At 37.9% G+C, this 24,859-nt stretch overlaps 1 protein-coding gene across 1 annotated transcript; it reads left to right on the forward strand.

Annotated features, from left to right (window-relative positions):
• Positions 1 to 12: 12 nt before the first annotated feature.
• Positions 13 to 10,635, forward strand: LOC144666306 (uncharacterized). Its single transcript, XM_078527707.1, has 10 exons — positions 13 to 2,780; positions 3,539 to 3,791; positions 4,218 to 4,315; positions 4,775 to 4,918; positions 5,601 to 5,658; positions 5,750 to 5,856; positions 6,029 to 7,005; positions 7,447 to 7,631; positions 7,909 to 7,996; positions 8,488 to 10,635. Exons 1-10 carry the CDS (start codon positions 108 to 110, stop codon positions 8,585 to 8,587), a joined length of 4,683 nt encoding a protein of 1,560 aa, XP_078383833.1. The 5' UTR covers positions 13 to 107; the 3' UTR covers positions 8,588 to 10,635.
• Positions 10,636 to 24,859: the final 14,224 nt, after the last annotated feature.

Raw genomic sequence — 24,859 nt, forward strand, 5'->3', positions numbered from 1 at the left:
TCTCTCTGTTCGTCTTGTCAACAGAAGCTGGCGACCTGGCTACCAAGCTAAAGAAGGCTTGGAACCTAAGCAATGGCAAGCGATAACACAACATGGCGTAAAAGAACATGGGCTGGTTTGCGGTTTTTCTTGTGTTGATCTCCGTTTTCTTCGCAGGATTTTCATTCAAGTCATTGTTTCTTTATGTAATCCTTGCCAGCACAAGCTTTGGCGTGACATTTCTTTTTCTAACAAATAAATGGGGCCTTGACGGTTTATTCGAAGGACTGTTCAAAATAATCGAGTTGTTTGGTGTCGGGGTACCACATCGCCTGGAAAACAGGATTTCTTATTCATCATTTTACACAGATGGTGGTTTTCGCAGCCTTGATGAGATTCCGAAACCTTTGGAGGAATGTCTCAAAAAGTTAATTGCGAACATTATTCGCGATTTTATTCGTACGTGGTATCAAAATGTTGGAGAAGGAGAGCGTTTTATCTCCGAAACACGGGAATCACTGGAGATGTTGTGTTTGGATGGATACAGGCGAGCGTCGCAGATAGATTCGCATTACTTGATAGAACAAGTCATCGTAGTTTTCCACGGGCATTTGGAAAGGTTTAACAAGGCAAAGGCGATCGTGAAAGCAAAAGATCCTAAACTAAGGCTAAGCATAAGCTCTTCGCAGCTGCTTTGTCAAACGTACGAGTCACAGCTGGTTTCTCAGCCGCCATCGCTTTCAAGCCCGGCAGCAGAAATCAATTACTTAAGAAACGTTATTGATTCTCTCCTGGCTGCCATGATTCCCCAGGACACTTTCAGCTGCGATACAGGAAGATTCATTTTGAGGGAAATTTTGACCGTTCAAGTTATGGAACCCTTGGTTGGACTTTTAACAGATCCTGATTGGATAAGCCAGGCAGTGATTGACATTCTCTCTGATGACGAGGGTGGGGATGTTTGCAAACCAGGGCTTATAGCTGACCATCTGGTTGTGGAAGAGAGTGACGAATTAAGTAATGTTGATGAACCTCAGTCGTCTGCTAACCAGATCTCCCCACCCCCGGCAGTGGTGAATACAATGACATCTGGGACTGTTCATGTAAGATCACAAAGAGAAGAAATGACAGACATTCTTAGGAAAGAAAGTAAAGATTCCATTGAAGATGTGGCAGAGAGAATTGAAATCATGTCGCCAGGAGCTTGTGAGGAAAGTGCTGATTTCCATTGGTCAGTTAGTTCTCAGAGACAGCCACCTGTAGGGGAGAGTCAACATGATAACACAGAATCATTTTTGGTCATTTCAGTTGAGGAAAGCAGAGAAAACAGTACAGAGGGCGAAAGTCCAGACAGAAGAAATTGGTCAACAGAAGTTGTTCCACCGTCATCAGTTGACAATCTGACATCTTGTAGCTTGTCCTCGTCATGGGGAATCTGTCCATCTTCACAAGATGAATCATTCAACACACAGAGTTTTGAAAATATGAAGGAAAATCTTACAAAGTTGGAAGGTAATACTGATGTAGGGACAAAGCTTGAAGAATTTGGTCAAAACTTAAAAGAACTAAGTTGCTGCCACAGGTTTGAAGAGAGCGGTGATACATACCGGCCTATGTCAATGGTTGCACAAAAGGGGAGTAGTGACGAGGATTCCGACGTACCAGGGGAGGAATCATGTCCGAGATTTAGAACCAGGAGTCTGTCACTTCCAGGTTGTGATGAAATGTTTGAAAATAAAACCACAATACCTGCTCCCCGTACTCAGCTGTCACGATCTGTGAGTGTTCCCAGCAAGCTTTCATTTGTCGATTTCAGTGACCAGGAAGTCGAGAAGTTTTCCACTCCAATCAGCCCAAGGAAGTTTTATGGCTCCCCGTTGTACAACAGAAGCTTTTGTAGCAGCTCAGACAGTTTTAAGTCAATTTCAAGTGAAGAGGATCTTTTAGATTCTTACATTGAGAGAGGAGAAGAAGCTGTGGAACATTGTCAAGATTTTGATTCTTACAGGGTTGGTTCTCACTGGGCTGGTACAAGACATAGAATAACCAAGCAAGCTTCCTTTGAGGAAAGTCCTGACAAACAGACATCTGATTCATCTACAGAAGACTTAACCAGTTCTAAAGATGTATCTTCACCATTCAACAAAGACAGATTTAGAGCTGAGAAAATGGCATTGCAAAGCAAGAAGGACTCTTCAGAATTAGATGATATCAAAGAATCATCTTGGGAAGCTAATGAGAAGGATCGACCAGGTGAAGATGCACTTAGTCGGCGGAAACGTTTACGCCTTGGATTTGGAGCAAATACCACAGAATCTTTTGGTGATGCCTTTCTATCTGCTGGAAAGAAACTTGTGTCAAATTTCAAGCCACCTTTCAAATTTGACAACCTTAGTAGTAGCAGTGAAAAATCAAAAGAAGCAAGTACAACTTCTGAAGGTGAATCTCTGGATCAATCCTCAGGCAGTCATCAGAGAGTTGCACCAAAGAAACAGTCCTTAGATGTTGGAAGAGCTAGAGCAGCAACATACAGTCCAGTTGGTGAAAGAAGACTGTCAAGAAGTGATGCCGTGATCCAAGAATCCATGGATAGTGATGGAGAGGCCTGCTATGGGACACCTAGAGAGGAATTAGCACAAGAGATTATAGACAGTAACATGAGAGAATCAGTTGATGGGAGAAACTTGAGGAGTGTGAAAAGAATGCATCCTAGTCAGCTTATTTCTATTCCCAACACTGTTATAGCACTGGAGACAACCTGGGAACCAGGAAGAAATAAATACACACTTTATAAAATAGAGGTATGTATGTTGTGGTTTACATTTATCTTTCGTCCAAAATTTTCTCTTGTTTTAGATTATGATAATGAATATACATGTAAGACTAGTAGTAATCAGAGATTAGGGGAGTGTGTTCGACGTATCTGTAAGGTAAGCAGGCAGTGGCAAAAAACCAACATGGTCGGCCTACTAGTAGTATGCTCTCTGAAAAACGTTTAATATTGATTTATAATAGAATGTTCAGCTCATTTTTTTTCTCTATAAAAATGCACAGTTCACTGAATGATATTCTTAATGTCCCAGGATAGAGAAGAGTGACACTTCATTTCTTCTAGTCTTTCTAGTCTAACCCAAGGTGGCCTCCCCCATAAGCCTGGTGGTGTCTTGGAGGTCTCCTCGCCCTATCTATTTAAGTTATTTTGTATGTATTAATTTCTAAAGTGGCAAATAAATGATGATGACGATGATGATGAACACAAAAAGTACTATCCATTGATATTTTTTTCTCAATGCTATAGCACATGTTACTTCAAAAATGGATCACAAGTACTCTGGGTGAACCTGGAGTAATTTGGCAACAACAACATCTGTCAAATGGCATGGCCGTTGTGGATCCATCTTATATGTTTGGTGGATTTTATATCTGCCGACTGTCTTTATATTTATGGGTGATAGCAAAAAAAAATGATTGACAGCAACAAAAACATAACCATTGACTTAGCAGAGTTTGTATGTTACTGAAAGATGAAGAGTAATGACTTTGTTATTTGTTTCAACAGTATGACATCAGAATATGGCATGAGGTTTACAGTGCAGCAATGAAGCAAGCCAAGAATGAGGCAAAGAAAGAACGGATGAAGAAAAAACTGTATGCTGTTCCAGACAATAATGAAGCACAAGATGAGCAGGAGATTTCCCTGGATGTAGTCAAGAGAACAGTTCCCCTAAAACGTATGATACACAGACGGTACAGAGAATTTATGGAGCTTCATAACCGCCTCACTGGTGGAAAACTTGCTGTTCACATGAAAAGTAAGCAAAGGAAAGCTTAGAATCTTAAAATTGAACTCTGTATATCATTGCAGTGTATTTGACATTTACTGGCTACTCTATACTGTTCAAACCATTGCACATCTCTGCCTGAAGAAATCAAAACTTGTAAGTCAGATCCTTAGTTAAGAATTAAAGATGACCTCTTGACCCTGAGCTCATTATTTTAATTACAGGGATGTCGTTAAAGGTCGGCTGCCGGCTAATTTAACCGGCTGAAATAGAATTAACTTAAATCCGGCTGAAATTTCACATGAAAACAAAGACTTGGGTAAACTTTTAGAGCGACCAAGGCCAGTAAAGCCAGCTGGGCTTGTTGATGAGCCGGCTAAGTGTTTTATTACCTACATCCCTGTAATTACCGGTATACTACAGACTGTAAGTGCTTCTTTCATTTGCATTCTGTAGATATCCTAAAACCAAACAGGAAGTACAATCTGCCCTTTGGAAGACTTGATCCTCATGTGGTGGAGGGACGACGGGAGCTGCTACAATATTATTTAGGGGTAAGAAATTTCAAGTAAACATACAGCCAAACAATATTCTTCAGTTACTTAATTATTTTGGCCGGACTTAAATTTCTGTGATTTTCCCAAAAAATCACAAAATTAAAGACCCACAAAACGTATTTTTAACGTTTGGAACATATTTTTTGGCCATGAAAATTAATATGCCTGGTAATAAGGAACAATTTTTTGTGGTAACATTTAACAGAATCTTTGTAACTGATTACTGTACTGTTGTTATCAGTTGCTTTTGACTTTTTGTATACAAAAAACACAGTTATTACTAAAGGTCATGTACATATAATTTTAAAAAAAACTGTTAGGGATGTAGATAAGAGGCAGCTACTGGATTATTTCATTGGCTGAAATTTGACCACTAGAAAACAAAGACTTGACACATTTGTTTTTTCTTGATATATTTCTTAGTTTGTTAATGAGCAGTTGTTTTGTTATCTTTAGAGCCTAATATCCAAACCACCGTTACGAGACAGTGAAGACCTCAAACAGTTTCTTGGCGTGACTGGAGGGGAACAAGTATCGTTTATTAAACCCAGTGTAGCACAGATTGTAAGCCAATCAGTTCATGTACCAAGAGTAGACAAGGTAAATACTGTGAATTGTAGCAATAGTGACGAGTGCATATTGTCAAAGCAAATTCTAGCCATTTAATTCTGCCACTTTATAAAATAAATTGTTGACTGAGGAATAAGACTGAAATTATTTCAAGTTTATCTTTATGTTGCAGGTGTCATGATCCACTCTCACATGGCTTGTTTTTTATAAGTCTCAAATTGTTGTTCAGGAACATGCTTAGTGACAAATAAGCTCAATAACCATCATAGGCAGGAGGGGGGAGGGGGGTGCGATGGGTGTGTCCGTACTGTCCCATGGGCCACAAAGGTGCACCTATTAGGGGAGTAAGGGTTAAACTGATGCTCAGAATGCAGGAAATGTGGACTTCAGTAACTTATTTGTTCAAAATTTCTAAGAGGAAGTATTTTGAACCCCCCTCCCACCCCTGCCAAGATGCTCCAAATCCGGTGCTCGCACCCACCCATCATAAATCCTTCTTACAGCCCTGTGTACTTACACTGCATTGTACTTCACTGCCTGATGACAAGACTACATCCAAAGGCCTCCGTTCCTGTCTTTTATTACTGAGCTGTATTTGAAATAATTTCCATAGTAAAAGCTCTGCTGTCACTGCACTTAAGTGCTTCGTAATAAGGAGATGATTTTAAATAGTTTGATAAACTGTTAACTGTTTTTCGTTGTTTTCTTCAAGATGCTCAGCCGACAAATGACCAAAGTAATTGACACCATCAAGACAGCTTTTGATTCAGGTAAATGTACAAGTCAGTACATCACAAAAAGTATTTCTTTATGATTTGTTTTTGTGTAGCATTCCTTGACACCTTGTGGTTTGACTTTCAGTTGAGGAAGAAGAAGACACATCTGAGGAGTTTTCTACTGCGGCAAGTGAAAATGCTGTTGTTCCTTGGAAATTAGCATCCTGTCAAGATGTCCCTGATGAAAATGATGTGAGTAGTAATAACGACATTGAAGCGAAAACATTTCCATATACTATGGAGGAGTCCAGGGCTATCAATTAAATTTGAAGTGCTACCTACATGTGTCAGATAGCTGTACAAGATTGAAACTGAAAACACAAATGAAATAAAACACTGAGTTAAATCTAAATATTTTTTTCAGGAAACTGATTTTGTCCAAGAGAACACTTTCACACCAATGACGTACTACTCTGCATTCCTTGCTGACAGAGAAGAGTTCATTCCACCTACTCCGCCATCTCCAATCCACTCCCTCTCTGAAGAGAAACAAGAGAATGGTGACGAGCAAGATGGGCTGCCACTCTCAGGAAAGAAATGGAAAAACAAAGTAACACCTTCAGACTCTGAGGAGGAAGCTGTTGGCTGGGATTCTAGTCAACAAGTGCGTCAATCATTAGGACCTCGGACAGCTGGTGATGGAAGTGATAATCCTGATGACCCTGTGGCAGCGGCGTCTCTTGACACCCAAGCTGCACCAGTATCACAGGCAGGATTCCAACAGAGGGAACGTTCAGGAGCTATTTTTAAGAAGTATTCAGATAGCACACAATCAAGTACTGGGGCAGTAGCACACAAACCTCTTAGACTCTCTGTAAGTCAGCCTGCACCAAGGAGCAAGTCCATGGAGGGGATCGCCACAGCAGCACCCAACACCAAGTTCCAGTTTAAGCCGCAGAAGATTCTGGAAGCTGCTAAGCGAATTGGTCAAGGAAACAAGAGTGAATCACTGCAGAATCCTGAAACAGTGTCCGCTGTAAAAGAGAGCAAACATGGCACTCTCAAGAAATTTCTTAAAGAAACTTCCATTCCAGTTCTGAGTGGTTATTCTAAGAAGCGAAAAGTTGTAGCTGTTAATTTGTGTACAGAAAGAGATGTTATCCCAAAACAGTTGCCTCTGGGGCCTGAGGATCCCTGCACAGCCTCTGAAATGGACAAGCCAAACAACCTTGATGATGGGTCCCTTGTGGATAGGGCCAATGCTGCGTCAGACCTCCAGTGCCCTCTTTCAGATGCTATTCTTGATTTGCTGTGTGAGCTCCTAAAGGAACGCAGATCATGGCTGACAGTGGACAGAGTACAGCAGGCATTTACTGCAACATTAGGAGGGCTATTTGAATGGTATGGAATGGGAAGTATAAAATTCATTTAACTATTGTTTAAAATGGCATTAAAACTAACAAAAATGTCTTGAAAAAGCTCAGACAGTGTATTCCAGGTGTGGATCCAGCCCGTTTTTACATCTTGTCTGAGTGACTCAAAATTCCAGAAATAGTATCTAGGAAGTCAATACCTAAAAATATTCCAGAGTAGGCATGCCCCTTGAATTCCCTGTTCAGGCTCTGTCTTTGTATGCATGTAATTGGAAGAGGCTAACCATTTTTCCTGGATCCATGCCTGTGTTCAGCATATTATTTTTTCTCAGACCTGTAGATTCAAGTACAATTTATGTAAGCCACAAAATACTGTAACAGTTTTAAAGTTCAATTTTAGTGAAGTCTAAACAGTCCAATAAATCAAAATCAGTTTTCAATTGTTTTTCTACTTGTGTTCAACTTGAAGGTGCATTCAGAGTGGAATAGATGACATCACCAGTGATGAGAGCTGGGCACTATACCTTGACAAGCTGAATGAGGCAATATGGCCAGGAGGAAAGCTCCGTGAAGAATCAGAAAAGCACAAAACTGAAATAGAGAAAGCAAGAACAAGAAAGGAAGCTGCACATGCCCTCGTGAATGCATTTCCAGGTACATTTCTTTGAAATGGTTTTCTTTTTTTTTAGCAGTTCTGTTTTTTACATGAACTGTCATTTATGTCTTCCTGTATCATGACTGTTGTTATCAAAGTATTGACCCAAAAACCCTTACTGATAAATTGTAATTATTATTATCAGTGTTTATGTTTATGCAAGAGTCATAAAAATAGTCAAAATTAAAATAGTCTCCATGGAAAGTAATGATTGCTATCATTCAGTTCTGCTTGCATTAACCTGCAACTTCAATTTTATTATTGACTGCTTTGTAGGTTTTATCATGCTGTTATTTGGTCCCCGAGTTTACCATCAGACTGCTGTGAACGTTATTGACTCTATGCAATACCCAGAAATCAACAAGTAAGTGCTGTTAATTAAAAATTACATGTAAAATTTACCCGGTATTAAACATAAAATATGTGCTTTAGTGACACTTTTGTAAATTCAGGTGTTTATGTTTGTTTTGAAGGGCATTAATTATATCCTAGCTAATAATTTTGTCTTAACTTAAAATATCTTGGAATGCCTTATTTGAATTTAATTACAGCAGGGACTGTCATTATTGACAGGCAAGGGATATTTTCTCCTAGCTTCTTGTGTGTGGATTAGTTATTAATGACAGGCAAGGGATATTTTCTCCTAGCTTCTTGTGTGTGGATTAGTTATTAATGACAGGCAAGGGATATTTTCTCCTAGCTTCTTGTGTGTGGATTAGTTATTTATAGAAAAATACTATTGAAACAAATGAGCATGGTAATCAGCAACAATCTGTTGTTAACATAGTAATTAAACCAAAACTTTTAGACCAGAAATGTTTGAAAAACTAAAATATAAATTGTATTTCTCAACAGGATTTTGTTGTACACTTTGTTGGAGTTGTTATTGTCAGAATTTATTCCAGAAATTCATGATACCTTGCAGTTCTACAGACACATTTCATCACAAAAGTAACTTATAATTAAGCACCCACAGTAGAATGATCAGTGAAGGTTATTTTATTTTTTAGTGTTACTGTAATCTGATAGTTATCTCAGTTGTCAACCAAATGTTCCTAAATGAGGTATATTAGTCCTTTAACTTTGTTCTTAGGCTAATGTTTGCTTTGTTTTTACAAACCCTTGTTTGGTTGCTATGTATTGTACAATATTGAAATCCCTGAGGTGAAGATTAGGCGTTACTGACAATAGTTGAGTCACCATAATTCCATGAAGTAAGTAAGTTGGTTTTGAATGAATTGTCCCGATACATGCAGTTGATACGGTTGAAAACGTTTTTTTGGTTTGTAATCCAATGTTTATCATGTTCTAAATCATTTTAGCTCATTTTATTAAAATGTTTTGTTGCATATTGGTCAAAAATAAGTTTTATGCTCTTTAAAATAGTTGTAGTCGATCAATTTCCCCCACTAAAACGTTTTTTATTTTTCAGTACAATAATAACAACAACAACCAAGATAAAACAGTTGTTGGCATATTAAATTATCAGTGTACCAATTTGGTTTTGGTTTTTAAATGGCTAATAATAAAAATAAATAGTTGGTGTAGAGTGCTAAGAAAATCACTGGATAGATTATGGTATCTACTCTTAAATTCATTTATAATTTAGTTTTTAAATAGTTAAATGATGTCTAATAATTATTTATTTTGAAATTGAGGATTGTATTAATTACGAAAAAGTTGTATTATAAGGTCTTATAAGTTTTTTTACAACACAGTGTTTCCTCTATTATAACAAAGGCAAGAACTTCATTTACCCTTACACAGAAAAGAAGGAAATTACTGTATTTATTCGATTGGGTGCCCTAGCGCTTATTAAATTTTTGGACCATGAGAGTGGGCGTTTATTAACAAAATAATAAATAATAACAAAGCGTGAAGATGTACCAAAGCAGTATTTTAACTGTTTATTGAAAGTTTCTGTAAAATACTGAGAAAACTGGCTCATAGGGAAGTCTTCTTAGTAGTACTTAGTCAATTTCAATAATCAATACTCCTCTTGTGCACTTCAGTTTTTATGTGGGGTGGGGTGGGCACTTCTTCGAGCCTGGGTGCTTATTAACTTTTCCTACCTTCAAGGTGGGCCCTTATTCGATGTTGGGCGCTTATTCGATGTTGGGCGCTTAATCGAATAAATACGCGTAACACATAATCAAATTAAATATATTATCAACCTCGCTTTCAAGTTTAAATTGCAAGTTTTCGTTAGGCTTAGGTTCTGTGACTTCTTTGTCAAACAACAAAATTTATAATGATTAGTTTCTTATTATTTTAGACAAGTAATAATAACAAATATCAGATAAATATTATAAAAAACAATCTAAGAAGGCAGGCAGGTTGAAACTAGTCCTCCTTATTAGGCTTCAGGGGATTGTGAATATTAATTGCAAAAACTGCTCAAAATGACTTCCAAAATTGTAAAGTTGATGAATATAAAGTGTATTGACTTTATTGGAGTACTGAGATAAAAACGTGGTGTGGCTATGGACCACTACCAAGTACATTAAGGGGGGAGGAGTAGGGGTAGGGAAGAGATATCTGCTATCATTGTTTATTTTAAGTACTTAGAAAGTTGATATATAGATTATATGCCTGTCATTACCTAACTGATTTATATAATATTGCATAGCAGCATACTTATTCATCCGGGATATTTATTTGTGCTGGCATAGTGCAATTGTTGTCACTGCCATGATTATAAAAATGTAAAAAGATGTGCTTATAATTGTTGGATCTCCCTTTTCATTTGGTGGAACCCTTTATTGGTTTGTCACACAACACTTGTCACACTTGTCACGCAGGTGTAAATAATGTACAGAAAACTAACGATTTATGATTGGGTACAATTCGACGAAAATTGTTTCAAGATGTTCAGCAAATATTCCTTTTAATATATTGAAGATTCAGTGAATGTATTTAAGAAATATTATTTGAAATTTAGATAGTTTTCAATAAGTATAATTTTAACTTCAGAAACAGACCTATTAAATGGCTATAGAACTATTCAGTGTTTTGTGTTGGCTTAGATTCATTGAAGGGATTAGGGTGACGATGGTCTTACATGGAAGGCGTTTTTAGAGGGTTCCGAAGGGTGGAGGGGGATATATAACTCATTTTCCCAGCCCAAAATTGCCCAAATCCCATTTCTCACCCTATCGTTTTCCAAATTTTCAAAATCGCAGCCCCAGTTCTTTTGTTTTTCTGTCTGTGATTTCCAGTCCCATTTTCCCAATCAACATTTTCCCTAATCCCAGGTTTGTGTCATATTGCTTGACATTTTTATCAATGGCCACAGAGCTGGCGACTACAGTACTGGTACAGTACAAGTCATAGAGTTCGTGTTGGTTCAATTCGCGTTATTACCTCTAAAGTTTGTAGTTTGTTTCCGCCAGCTTAACTTTTCAATTTATGTCAGGGTTACGGAGATGACAATGTTAGTTCTCAATACAGTAGAACCCCGGTAACTCAAACTCGGCCAGATAACTGGAACAACCCCGCTTACTCGAACAAACTTCCAATAAAGTCATGAAAATTGGCATGCGGCTTTTCATATCCATTCGCTAAGTTCTGAAAGAATAGTTTTTTTTTTTAATAATATAATAAATCTTTATTTCAACACGGTAAAAATCATCAGGACTTAAAATTACTTAATTTAAAATTACTTAATACCTATTTACATAATAAATTTAAATTACATTAGTCGTCTACAATTAGTCTTGCCGTGGAGTTCTTCAAAATTGACATGTCCCTCATCGAAAACTGCGTATAACGAACCTGATTTTTTTGTTTGAGTAGGTGCAGCCTGCGTAGCCGGCGTTCAAAGGGGAAGGAGATGGGGAGCTCGAGTTCTCGCGCTTCGCGCTCGAACTCCCCTTCTCCCTCCCCTTTGAACGCCGGCCACGCAGGCTAGAGTAGGTGTGAGTACCTAGTCGTACTTCTGGTCGGGTTTGACGGCCTTTACTTAATTAGAGATAAAGTCATGAAATTTGGCATGCGGCTTCTCATATTCAATCTCTATATTCTGAACGTATAGTTTTGTGTCCATCTTGCCGTGGGGTTCTTCAAAGTTAAACATGTCCCTCATTGAAAACTGCGTTAAACGAACCCGATTTTTTGTTTGAGTAGGTGTGAATAGCTAGTCGTACTTCTGGTCGGGTTTGACGGCCTTTACCTGGAGATAAAGTTATGAAATTTGGCATGCGGCTTCTCATATTCAATCTCTATATTCTGAACGTATAGTTTTCTGTCCATCTTGCCGTGGGGTTCTTCAAAGTTGACATGTCCCTCATCGAAAACTGCGTTAAACGAACCTGATTTTTTTGTTTGAGTAGGTGTAAGTAGCTAGTCGTACTTCTGGTCGGGTTTGACGGTCTTTACCTGGAGATAAAGTCATGCAAATTGGCATGCAACTTCAAATATCCATTCTCTAAGTTCTGAAAGTATGGTTTGTGTCCATCTTGCCGTGGGGTTCATCAAAATTGACATGTCCCTCATCGAAAACTGCGTAAAACGAACCCGATTTTTTTTGGTTTGAGTAGGTGTCGTACTTCTGATCGGGTTTGTCGGCCTTTGCGTCGAAATAAAGTGATGAAACTTGGCAGGCCGCTTCTCATATCTATTCCCTAAGTTCTGAAAGTATAGTTTCGTGTTCATCTTGCCGTGGGGTTCGGCAAAATTAAAATTTCTCACATCAAAAACTGCGTAAAACGAACCGGATATTGTTCGAGTAGGTGTGACTAGCTAGTCGTACTTCTAGTCAGGTTTAACGGCATTTGCGTCGAGATAAAGTAATGGAACTTGGTATGCGTCTTCTCATATCCATTCTCTAAGTTCTGAAAGTATAGTTTTGTGTTGATCTTTCCATGGGGTAGGGAAAAATTTGTCTAAATCGAACCCGATTTTGTTTAAGTAGGTGTTATTAGCTAGTCGTACTTCTGGTTGGGTTTAACGGCCTTTGATTCGAGAAAAAGTGACGGAACTTGGTATGTGACTTCTCACATCCATTCCCTAAGTTCTGAAAGTATAGTTTAGTGTACATTTTTTCGTGGGGTTCGGCAAAATTAAATGTCCCATTTAAAAAACTGCGTAAACGAACCCGATATTGTTTGAGTAGGTGTGACTAGCTAGTCGTACTTGTGGTCGGGTTTGACAGCCTTTGCGTGGAGGTAAAGTAATGGAACTTGGTTTGCGGCTTCTCATATCCATTCCCTAAGTTCTGAAAGTATAGTTTTGTGTTCTTCTTTTCGTCGGGTTGACCGGTTCGGAAAAATTAAAATGTCCCACATCAAAAACTGCGTAAACGAACCCGATATTGTTTGAGTAGGTGTGACTAGCTAGTCGCTCTTCTGGTCGGGTTTGACGGCCTTTGCTTCGAAATAAAGTGATGAAACTTGGCATGCGGCTTCTCATATCCATTCCCCAAGTTCTGAACGTACAGTTTTGTGTTGATTTTTCCGTTGAGTTCGGCAAAATTGAAAAGTGCCACAATGAAAATTGCGTAAAAATTTAATTTTCCGAGCTCCCTTTTCCCCCAAAACAATGTTGAGATATTGTGCCACGGTAGGATGGATAGAAACCTACATTGAATTGGGGGAGGGGAGAAGGAGGTCAATACAATGTCGATTTTTCGTCGAATTGTTTGTGTCCCATGACTTTTGTCTAGGATTGTTAAGTTACGTAAGGGGTTAGGTTAGTAATTCAAAGGCCCGGCCACACAGGAAAATCCCCATTAATTTGAAAAATTTTATTCTCATGGGAATACACGTTTCAAACGCTATGTTGGGCCTCACTTTAGTGACAAACGGTTGACGTTTAAAATTTTAGCAAAAAAAGCTAGGGTTGCGCAAGGGGTTAGGGTTATTAACTTTAAAGGCCCGGCCACACAGGAAAATCCCTATTAATTTGGATAATTTTATCCTCATGGGAATACACGTTTCAAAGGTTATGTTGGGCCACACTTTAGTGACAAACGGTTGACGTTGAAATTTTAGCAAAAAAAGCTAGGGTTACGCAAGGGGTTAGGGTTAGTAACTTTAAAGGCCCGGCCACACAGGAAAATCCCCATTAAATTGGAAAATTTTATCCTCATGGGAATGCACGTTTCAAACGTTATATTGGGCCTCACTTTGGTGACAAACGGTTGACGTTGAAATTTTGGCAAAAAAGCTAGGGTTACAGTGGTCGTTTGGGTTAGCACTTTATAAATGCGTTTAACCCAAGAAGATCTTGATGAATTTGGACAAAATAAACGACATTGATTTCCAATACACATGCTCTTTCATCGTGAAGCAATTGGCGAAAAACGGTTACTGTGTAATTTAAAAAAAAAAACGACTAGGGTTTCAGTGATCGTTGGCGTTAGCACTTTCTAAATGTGCTAAACCTAAGAAGATCTCGGTGGATTTAAATAAAATATACGGCATTGATTTCCAATGAACGAGCTCTCTCATCGTGAAGAAATTGGCGAAAAACGGTCACTGTTTCAATTTTTTAAAAAAAAAACCGGCTAGGGTTACAGTGGTCGTTGGGGTCAGTGGTCATTGGTCGTTAAAATAAAAATAAAAAGATAAATAAATAAAATAGATAGATGCTGTATTAAAACTAAATTGCAACCCAAGGGTTGAATAATATAGTTTTTACAAAAAAATTACAATGGTAAAAAAAAGGTTAAAATTACTTATATATTATGTCTGAATTTATCAAAACCAGGTCAAGGAAACTTTCACCGTTTAAAGCGAAAATCGCTGTAAACGCGTTTTTTTCTCGCCAGAAACTATCTCCAAACTCCATGATATAAAAACTAAAGGGAATGTCAGTCTTTTTTTCTCTTCTCCTCTCTCTTCTCTACCTTTCAGCGCTGTATTTCTTTTTTTTTTTTTTTTTCCCCTTTCTTGTGGCGTTGTAAGCCAATTCGCGCAGTAACGTACTTGTTCAAGAATACTGACGTCATTTTTCTTTGACCCGGTTTGAAATTCAGACAATGATCAAGAGAGCAGGGAAGCCTGGACCAGAGAGATGATGAGCAGCCTCTGCCTCCGCAACAGAAAAGCGAAACACGGCCACCGAAAGCGAAAAGCGAACGCGCCCAGAAAACTCGCCAAAAAGAATACTGACGTCATTTTTCTTTGACCCGGTTTTGATAAATTCAGACATATATACAAAATGAAATATACAGCTATAAAAAGTCAAATATTTAAAATTTGAGCGCATTGCTAAGAATGAATGAGTTCTTCAATCTATTTGTCTTAAAATTAGCATTGAATTTTCGTTTCTTCCTCAAATTGTAATGACAGGTGTTCCTCTCTGGGAGTAAATTATGGAGTTTGTTATTCCTGTCTTCTGCAATCTTTGAAAAGAGCTTGTTCGTTAGGGACTGTCTTCCTACTGAAAGAGTTTCAAGACCAGCCTGAGCCAAGGCTTCTTGATAGGGCTTGAAAGGAAAGATGATGCGCATTGCCCTATTTTGGATCCTCTCTAACTCTTCTGAAAGATACTTTGGAAGACTATCATGGAATACTGGGAAAGCGTATTCAGTAAGAGGACGAATACAAGTTCGATAAAATTGAATTAGCTCCCGTGTGCCGAGACCAGAGCGTTTGAGCTGCGACAGACAATACATGGAGTTAGCACTTTCTAAATGCACTTAACTCAAGAAGACATCGATGGATTTGAAAAAAATACACGGTATTGATATCCAATGAACGAGCTCTCTCATCGTGAAGCAATTGGCGAAAAACGGTTACTGTTTAATTTTTTTTTGAAAAAATGGCAAGGGTTTAAGTGGTCGTTTGGGTTAGCACTTTATAAATGCGCTTAACCCAAGAAGATCTCGGTGGATTCGGACAAAATAAACGACGTTTATTTCCAATGAATGTGCTTTCTCATTGTGAAGCAATTGGCGAAAAACGGTGACTGTATAAATTATTTTTTAAAAAACGGCTAGGGTTAAAGTCATCGTTTGGGTTAGCACTTTATAAAAAAGCTTCTCAAGAAGATCTCGATGAATTTGGACAAAATAAACGGCGTTTATTTCCAATGAACGTGCTCAATCATCGTGAAAAGTTTGGCGAAAAACGGTTACCGTTTAATTTTTTTTAAAAAACGGCTAGGGTTACTCTAGGGGTTAGGGTTAGTAACTTTAAAGGCCCGGCCACACAAGAAAATCCACATTCATTTTGAAAATTTTATCCTCATGGGAATACACGTTTCAAACCAAAGTGAGGCCGATCACAACGTTTGAAACGTGTATTCCCATGAGGATAAAATTTTTGAAATTAATGGGGATTTTCCTGTGTGGCCGGGCCTTTGAAGTTACTAACCCTAACCCCTAGTGTAACCCTAGCTTTTTTCCCCGAATTTTAACGTCCACCGTTTGTCACCAAAGTGAAGCCGATCATAACGTTTGAAACGTGTATTCCTATGAGGATAAAATTTTTAAAAATTAATGTGGATTTTCCTGTGTGGCCAGACCTTTGAAGTTATTAACCCTAACCTCAAGCCTAGGCATTTTTCAAGTTTAAAAGTCGTTTTATTCAAGAAGAACTACAGCGATATTCTCGCGTGGAAACACGCGAGAATATCGTCAATTAACACATCTTTCATCGTGGAAGATTTAAAACTTGTACTCACGCGAGAAACACGAGGATACGCGCGCGACGTCAAACGGAATTAAGTGGCATTTTTTCAAGTTTAAAAGTCATTTTATTCAAAAAGAACCACAGGACGGAAAGCGCTCGTGGAGCCATGCAAGAATATCGTCAACTAACAAATCTTTCATCGTGAAAGATTTCAAACTTGTACTCACGCGGGAACACGCGAGGATACGCGCGCGACGTAAAATGAAACTTACGTGGCATTTTTGAAGCTTAAAACTCGTTTTATTCAAGAAGGACTACAGGACGTAAAGCGCGCGTGCAAACACGTGGGAATATCGTTGGAATAACGTGGAAGATAACGTGGATGATTTTAAAGTTGTTCTCACGCGGGAACACACGAGGATACACGCGCGACGTCAAAAGAAACTTACGCGGCATTTTTCAAGCTAAAAACTCGTTTCATTCAATTAACGACTAGAGGACGGAAGGCGTACGTGGAGACACGCAAGAATATCGCCAGCTTACACATCTTTCTTCGTGGAAGATTTTAAACTTGTACTTAAGCGTGAACACGAGAGGATACGCGCGCGAGATCAGAAGAAACTGTTGTTGAATTTTTTAAGTTTAAAAGTCCTTTCATTCAAAAAGGACTAGAGGACGGAAGGCACGCGTGTAGACACGCGACAATATCGTCAACTCACACATCTTTCATCGTGGAAGATTTTAAGCTTTTACTCACGCTGGAACACGCGATGACATGCGCGCGACAAAAGAAACTTACGTGGCATTTTTCAACCTTAAAACTCGTTTTATTTAAGAAAGACTACAGGACGGAAAGCGCGCGTGCAAACACGTGGGAATATCGCTAACTAACACTTCTCTCTTCGCGGAAGATTTAAACTTGTACTTACGCGGGATCACGCGAGGATATTCGCGCGACGACAAAAGAATCTTTCGTGTCATTTTTTATGCTAAAAACTCGTTTTATTCAAGAAGGACTACAGAACGTAAAGCGCGCGTTGACACACGCAAGATTATCACCAGCTAACACATCTTTCATCGTGGAAGGTTTTGAACTTGTACTTAAGCGTGAACACGCGAAGATACGCGCGACGTCAAAAGAGGGTCCTGAAGGGGGGGGGTTCTAAATCCCATTTCCCAGCCAAAATTTTTCCCAAATCCCATTTCCCAGCCTATTTTTTGCTCAAATCCCAGTCCCAGTGATGAAAGTTTTGTAAATCCCAGTGAAGGGAAAATCTGGACTCGAACGCACTATACGTGCAATAGTTGTGTTGTTTTAATTGTACTAAATTACGTTTTTATTTCTGCAAGTTATCAATGCTGTTGAGTACATTACTTTTCATTTATTCATTTGTTCGTTTGCCTAAAAGAGAATTGGAAATAAATTGATATTTACTGATTCACTGAGCCTTTCTCAAATGCAACTACTCGTTCGATTACCCTGACTCGTGAAAACGACTAACTATCACTTTTATTAAACATTTCTATTTGTTCGTAAGTCCGGAGAACGAATGGCGCCTTGTATGAAAATTCCTGGGTCAACCAAGTCTATATAAAATATCCACGCTAAAATCGGTAAATCCCCTTCGTTTTCTGACATTCTCAACTCCACACATTCGAATCAATGTTTTCTCCAGTTCTTTTGGTGAGTTCCGCCAAATCTCGTACCTCGAGTCTTCGTTCCCTACTGCGTAAGCTTGATGAAACAAGCGACTCTCGAAAGTTCTGTTGCAGGATCGATTTTGATTGGTTTTGAAAACAATAAAAATGGCCGGAAGTAAAACACCAAGAAGTTCGTCGATTCATGCTTTTGAAAGCTAAGCACATGTTATTCAACCGGAAGTCCGATATTTTCGGACTTCCAATCAGAACTTTCAACGGTCGCTCGTTTCCTGAATGCTGGTTACAGGGACCAAAGAACCTGGGTACGAAGATGTGTTCGACCATATTGTATTTTGTTAGTTTAAGCATGCGAAGTCATAGCTGTTTTGGTGAGTAACTACTGACACAAAAATTGATCGACACTTAATTGCAGGCCTTGGTTTCGTTTCAGAGTTTTCAACATTGTAGCTATGCCTTAAGGAATATTATTGAGTGTGAAATATATATGTTTTTCATGTTCTGAAGTGCTTCCCATTCCCATTTTTCGTTTGTGAATCCCAGTCCCACTTACCCAAATCCCATTTTCCCAGTGAAAACATATGTGAATCCCAGTAAAAATAGGCAAATCCCAGTTCCCATTTTACCCCTTCAGGACCCTCTCAAAAGAAACTTGCGTCGCATTTTTCAAGCATAAAAGTCGTTTTATTCAATAAGGACTACAAGACGGAAAGCGTGCGTGGAGACACGCGAGACTATCGACAACTAACACTTCGTGGAAGATTTTAAACTTTTACTGTCGCAGGAACACGCAAGGATACGCGCGCAACGTCAAAAGAAACTAACGTGCATTTCTCAGGTTTAAAAGTCGTTTTATTCAAGAAGGACTAAAGGGCGAAAAGTGCTCGTGGAGTCACGGCAGAATATCGTCAACTAACACATCTTTCATCGTGGAAGATTTTAATCTTTTACTTGCGCAGGAACACGCGAGGATACGCGAGGTACGCTAAATTAAACTTACGTATCGTTTTTCTAGTTTAAAATTCAATAAGGACTAGAGGCCGGAAAGCGAAAAGGCGAGGGAGCTTCTCATGGATAATCACTTGTTTCGGTTTCCCAATGAGATCCAGCAAATAAATCCAACGTGTAATCTGAAAGCCGGTTGGAATTAAGAAAGGTTTTTAATATGCTATGTTTACATAACTTTTGTTTACTTGTTTCTAATCACTGTCTGAAGTTGTTGATAATATTTTACATCAAATAATGCTATACTGTTGACAAGTTTTCAGAGAAATAAATATCCCAAATCAGGAATTATTCACATCGGGTACCTGAGTCAGGAAGATTTTTTATATTTTTTAAAAGAATGACAAAGTAAGAAATTGATTATTAACAAAGAGTTTCTTTTAGGGGAAGTTATAGTTATATGCTTAGTTGGATAAGGTTTTAATATTATCTCAGGTGAAAAGCTATCCCAGTAAACATGGATTGTGTTACAATCTAAAAGGAATACCACAATTAAAAAAAGGCACTTAGAAACATCTACTCAAGAAAATAGAATAAAAAAGCAAAGGGAAAACCTTTTTTACCATTTATCAGCAGTAATTGTATTATTGCACCTTTAATCGTATCTATAACAGAATTGTTGATTTTGATTGGTTCTGTGCGCCCTTATTTGTCGCTTAATTGGCGCGTGATCACGTGGGTGTCCAATTACAGGTATCCAATTTGAACAACTTCAAATGGGATACCTGTAATTGGACATGTACACCTACACCTTTTGCGCGTCAATCACGCGCATATAAATGGGTTCTTTCTTGTTGTTTTCCCACTGTTTGTACAACCAGATGAATTTACCATTGACTTTTTTACACACACACACACACACACACAAAAAAGATTCTTAAAGACTTCCTAACCTCGAATTTTGTTATTGATACGATTAATTAGTAATTGGACCTTGTGTCGTACAATTCAGAGAGTAATCGTGCTCGTAATTTCAAATCGTCCTCACGCTGCGCGCTCGGCCGATTTTTTGAAATTACTCGCCCAATTACTCCCTGAATTGTACTCCACTCAGTCCAATTACTATTACTTATCACTTGAATCACTTTTTTGGGGGAGCAGGGATGGCGCAGTGGTGAGAGCGCTCGCCTCCCACCAATGTGGTCCGGGTTCGATTCCGGCCAGGTACCATATGTGGGTTGAGTTTGTTGTTGGTTCTCGTCCTTGCTCCGAGGGTTTTTCTCCGGGTTCTCCGGTTTTCCTCCCTCCACAAAAACCAACACTTCTAAATTCCAATTCGATCGGGAATCCGAGGGCCACAGTTTTGTCAGTCGAAGACTGTTACGTGCAACCCTCGTAAAACAAAGTTGATTTATTTGATTTATTTTATTTATCACATATTTGTTTATTGTATTTCAATCGGTAACACCATGTATAGAAATGGTAATACTGAATAAACTTGTTGTTGAACTTGTTGAATGGCAAGCAAAGTTATGGTTCAATCTCATAACAGCCAGGGTAGTTTAATGGTCCCTCAGTGACAGCCCAGCATAAATCATTTACCATAAGAATTTAGAATTCAACAAAGCTCCTTGAATTTAACTCTTTCATCCCCATAAATTAGCAACACATATATTCTGATAATAATAATAATAATAATAATAATAATAATAATAATAATAATAATAATAATAATAATAATAATAATAATAATAATAATAATAATAATAATAAATGAATATTTTTAACAGGATTAACCCACCAGTACTTGAGAGTGCTGTTATCTTAGGGGTCCTGTAAGATTTTAAACATTTAGAAAGGTAAAAAAGTTTAAAAATGTCAAAACTACAGTAGTCAAAAACATATAAAAGCTTATGAATAAAAATTACAAATGAAAATGTTCTTTAACTTTTTGTGTAAATTGAAGCCTAGAGTTCAGATTTCTCATGTCCGAAGGCTAACTGTTAAAAACGGAGGCTCCTAAAAACGAAAAACTCCGCCGGCCAAACTCTAGCTTCACTTTCGGCAGTTCGATAGAGGAAAATCTGTTCCTAGTATTGACACTGACAGTGATTAACTCTTTTAAAATAGGAGTACAGGAGTACACGCATTTCCAAGTAGACAATAAAAAACACAGAGACTGACTTTTCTTTTCAGATAACTGTCAACTGATGGAATACGGATGTCAGTCTTGTTTTCCAGTCCTGAAGATATGCAGCTTAGGCCACAATGTTCGATTCTGCGAATCAGTTGCCTGCGTGAATTTGAATAGCTTAGCGTAATTAGACTACAGTAGGTAAAAACAGGCATAATCATAGCCCTGTAAATGCTTTCTGCAGCTGCACAAGTAATGGAAGAACAAATTTTCCGCAGCAGATTGACTCTCCCGGCCGCTTTCTTGTAGTTGTGCTGTTAATAGGTAAACCATTTATAGTCAGATTGAGCATTTGTCTAGTTGAGAGAATTTGGTTGACATTCATGTGTATGTATTGACTAAGTGAAATTTTGAGGCTGATCATTCTTGGACAGTAAAGGGCTAACCACTTATGGGTCTTTAACATTGAAACCAGAAAAATGTCAATATTTAAACAATATTTCTAAATGTTTTTTTTTTTTAATCTGAAACAGGGAGCTATCTACATCTAGGTCCTACATGTAGTATTGAAGATATCTTTGTTATGTTTAAGATGAATTATTCTTTCAATATGACAATAAAGTAATGCTTCTTGGAGGATGAGTGTGCATTTATGTTACATGTGTGTTTGGTCCCTGTGACTTTTGTATGTAAACAATTCCAAACATTGTCAGAGCTTTGACAAGTTCTAAAAAGTATTTATTTTTACCTTTCTCACTGAATAAAAATGAATATGCCAAAGTGAATCTTAAATGTAGATGTACTTAAAACTTTAATCATGAAGCTGGGTGGAACTCTGCTAGATTATGAACAAGAACAGTGTCTATATGGAACTCAACCATCATTGAGGTAGAGGAGTTTCTCTTGTTGCAACCTCCTGGTCTCAGGGGTGAAATGTCTCTTGTCCAGAATTTGGTGTTTAAAAAACTGATCCATTTGATAATTTCTCTCCAAAATAGACAACAAATTTCCTTTTAGGCCAAGATAAGCCAAGGATAAAGGATGAATACAGTTGTCCCTGGACAATGTAAACGATAGCAATGATTTATCTTAAGTTTTATCATTTCATCTGAGGTAATGTTTTAAAATAAAATTTTATACTTGCAAGCTTATTTTAAGCCTTTCTATCCATTTGGGTGGGTACTTTATTTTATTATAGCAACAGGAACTGTAAAAGGGCTTCTTAGAAATATCTTCATCCATTAGCTTAAAGTGCCCCTGTGATCAAATTTTTGATTTTCATTTTTTTACATTTTCGTGTGTAATTAGACTTTCTTACTCATTCTGCCAATTTTCAATCCATTACGAACGTCAGAAGTCGTTTTATTTTAACATTTATTTCCGAGAATTTACGGCCGCCATTAATCAACCTTGTTCCAAGGCTTGGAGAAAGTGACGTCAAAGGCTCAAAAATACCTCACGGGTTGAAATTATAATAACAATAAATATTGAAAATCACGCGAAAAGCAACAAAAACTTTGGACTTGTTTTTGTGCAATTTTCTATGCTGATTGTTATTATAATTTCAACCCGTGAGGTATTTTTGAGCCTTTGACGTCACTTTCTCCAAGCCTTGGAACAAGGATAATTAATGGCGGCCGTAAATTCTCTGGAATAAATGATATAATAAAACGTCTTCTGATGTTCGTAATAGATTGAAATTTGGCAAGGTGAGTAAGAAAGTCTAATTGTTCACGAAAATGTAAAAAATGAAAATCACAAATTTGATCACAGGGGCACTTTAAAAATTATTTATTTCAAAACTTTAACTTTTAAAGAATTGCCCTCCGCTTGTGGTACAGTGGAACCCCGCCTTACAGCCACCTCGTTAATACGGCCACCTCGTTATTACGGCCACTTTTGTTTGCCCCGGCAAAATGCCCTTACATTTTCTTATAATAAAACCCCGTTAATGCGGCCACCCCGTTAATACGGCCAACGGCCACATACTGAAAACCCAACCTGTACAATCCTTTATAATTTTACCCCGTTAATACGGCCACTCGAACCAAATATAGCCCTTAATAGTTGACCAAATGCGCTTTCGAGAGTGATTTCTCATGCCCAAAGTGATTGGCTGAAATGTAGAAGAAGCCAAATGAAAGTCACTTTTTTTTTTTTCAATATCATGAACTTGAAAGTCAATTGATGTTACTCATGTACAGTATTATAAGTCAGAAAGCTCGAGACCTTTATTTTGAGATAGCCTAGCCTGTTCACATTTTCTTTTTTTCAATCCAATAATGTTCATTTTTCCATGCATGAACTGTAAATGTGCTGATTTAATCTTCATTAGTTTTTGTACTGTATATTTGCAGTCCTGGTGTTTATTAAAGAACAGTTGTTTAGAAGTACAATTGTGATATGTATCTGTCAAGACGTCACTTGAAGTACACCAGCCATGAAATTTGACCCTACCCCGTCAATACGGCTAAATTCCCATGGTCCGTTGGTGGCCGTATTAACAGGATTCCACTGTATTTCCATTTCTTAAGTAGATTATTCTCTGCGCCTTCTTTTAACTGGGGGACTCCTTTTAGATTGTAACACAATCCATGTTTACTGGGATAGCTCTTCACCAATGAGATAATATTAAAACCTTTATAATCAGTTATAATTAACTATATAACTTTACCTAAAAATACAAAAAATCTGCCTCACTGAAAAATAAAAATAAAAACATTTTGCAAAATTGGGATTATTTCCTTATTTGGGATATTTATTTCACTGAAAACTTGTCAACAGCATAGCATTATTTGATGTAAATATTATCAACAAATTTAGATAGTGATTAGGTAAACAAAAGTTTTGTAAACATTGCATATTAAAAACCTTTCTTAAATCCCACCGGCTTTCTCAGAAATTTTGTGAATATCTCCTTACTTTAAAGATGAAGAAATTGTCCTCACCATGCTGAAGTTTTCTCAGATTACACCTTGGATTTCTTCGCTGGATGTCCTTCAATGGGAAACCAAAACAAGTGATGTTCCGTGATGTTCCGTGAGAAGCTCCCTCGCCTTTTTTACAACCAAAAGCGGTCCAATATTTTCCTTACATCTTAGAAGATAATGAAAGAGTGTTATTACAATTGAAACTTTCGCTCTTTTTCCGAAAAACGCGAAAAAAGACGCCCAAATTGCCGAATCCTCACTGTAATCTCTCTTCACGCTCAAACACGATTCAACTCTAGCCTCGTTCTCATGTCTGCGCGGTTGCTATTCCAATATGGCGTCGGGAACTGTTAAAAGGACTTTTAGATGCTTGTCAGGAGAAACTGCGTAAAGCGAACCCTAACAGATAGACAATAGGACAGAGGAGGACTTGAGTAGCCTCATTCTGGAACTCAGTTGTCTCTGGGAAGCGGGTATTTGAGTGAGCGAACAAAGTAAACATCGATCGATCGATTGATACGTACGAAACCAAGAGGAGCGTGCGATCTTATCTTTATTTCACGGGATTTTGGAGTCTTCAACGTATTTTCCTTAAACAGATTTGCCCGAAAATATAAATAAATGTTCAGTGCATCGAACTGCGTCCGTTATTTAAATTTACCTTTAAATTTTATTTAAATTCACCTTTAAATTTTTAAAGAAATATGTGGAGATAACTAAGGAGAATTTATATGTTGGTCGAAATACGAATTTTGAAACAGCCATATCTTATAAAAAACTAAAGCTTGCAAAACGAAACTTTACAACTAAACGTAAATTAAGCATATTTTAAAGAATGTCGAAACTCCAATGGCTCTACAAAGACAAAAATGTAAACCCAACAAGAATTGAGGCAGGAAAACAGACCCTAACCATAACACTAACTAGACTCCATCATATAGGACAGGGTAAATTGTACCACAAGGATACAAATTCGTGAACAA

Source organism: Oculina patagonica, chromosome 9, assembly GCF_052425735.1.
Source record: "Oculina patagonica isolate OP01 chromosome 9, crgOcupat, whole genome shotgun sequence".
In the NCBI taxonomy this organism is placed as follows: domain Eukaryota; kingdom Metazoa; phylum Cnidaria; class Anthozoa; order Scleractinia; family Oculinidae; genus Oculina; species Oculina patagonica.